The 813-nt window shown below is 47.0% G+C and overlaps 1 protein-coding gene across 1 annotated transcript; it reads right to left on the reverse strand.

Annotated features, from left to right (window-relative positions):
- Positions 1-71: 71 nt before the first annotated feature.
- LOC111673389 (cilia- and flagella-associated protein 45-like) lies at positions 72-797 on the reverse strand (the record flags this gene model as incomplete). The annotated part of the gene is made up of 3 exons (XM_087179581.1): positions 72-250; positions 382-552; positions 654-797. Coding segments are annotated over 3 exons (494 nt in total), but the record flags the coding sequence as incomplete, so codon positions are not given.
- Positions 798-813: the final 16 nt, after the last annotated feature.

Below are 813 nucleotides of genomic sequence, written 5' to 3' on the forward strand. Positions count from 1 at the left end.
GGGTCTTATGACAAGGATGTAAGTGGTTTTGTTAGGTCAAATACATTTCTTCTCAACAGAGGCCCCTTTACCTGATCCTCTGCTTTTTGCGCAGCTCCTCAATCTGCTCTACAGTCTCCAAGGCCTTGCGCCGCTCCACCTCCATCATGGTATCCAGACGCTTCTCCTCTTCTGTCAACTCCACCTGTATCTGTTTCTTCTCCTGGATCTGGGCGTCACGAGTGGCTTGGCACTGAGCACCCAGAATCAGCTGAGTGGACCCCACACACACACACAGAGGTACTGATGTTCAATACACTTTGTTCATACAAAAAAAATCAGCTGTCTGCCAGTGATTGACGGTTTCACATTCAGGCACATTTAAAAATTTTCATGGTCTACCTGGTTGAGCTTTTTGATCTCTTCCTCTTGCTCCAACCTCAAGGCGTTGGCCCGCTCCACCAAGCGCTGTGCACGGTCCCGGGCCTCTAGCTCAAGCTCAGTCAGTGCATGGTTCTCCTTGCGGGACAGGTCTGCCTCATAGATTTGGCGCTTCCTTTCTTCTGCAGCTTTCTGGATAAGGGGTATATTAAAAAAATGTGTTACTGGCTTATTGTCTTATTGTTTATCTGCAAGTTAAATGATAAGTTTACTGGAGTTTTCGTGTTTCCTACAATTTCTTCATCTTTCTTCCTCTGATAAGCCTCGTGCAAGGCTATCCTCTCCTCCTTGGTGAGAACCTGGGAAGTTGAGGTGATCCGCTTAAATTCAGCTGGTGGAAGAATGACAGATTCTCCTGAAGGATCCTTCCATGGAACCCTGACAAAATGACAG

Source organism: Seriola lalandi, unplaced genomic scaffold, assembly GCF_002814215.2.
Source record: "Seriola lalandi dorsalis isolate HSWRI2012SDOR001 ecotype SW California unplaced genomic scaffold, Sedor1 jcf7180002010566, whole genome shotgun sequence".
NCBI lineage: Eukaryota > Metazoa > Chordata > Actinopteri > Carangiformes > Carangidae > Seriola > Seriola lalandi.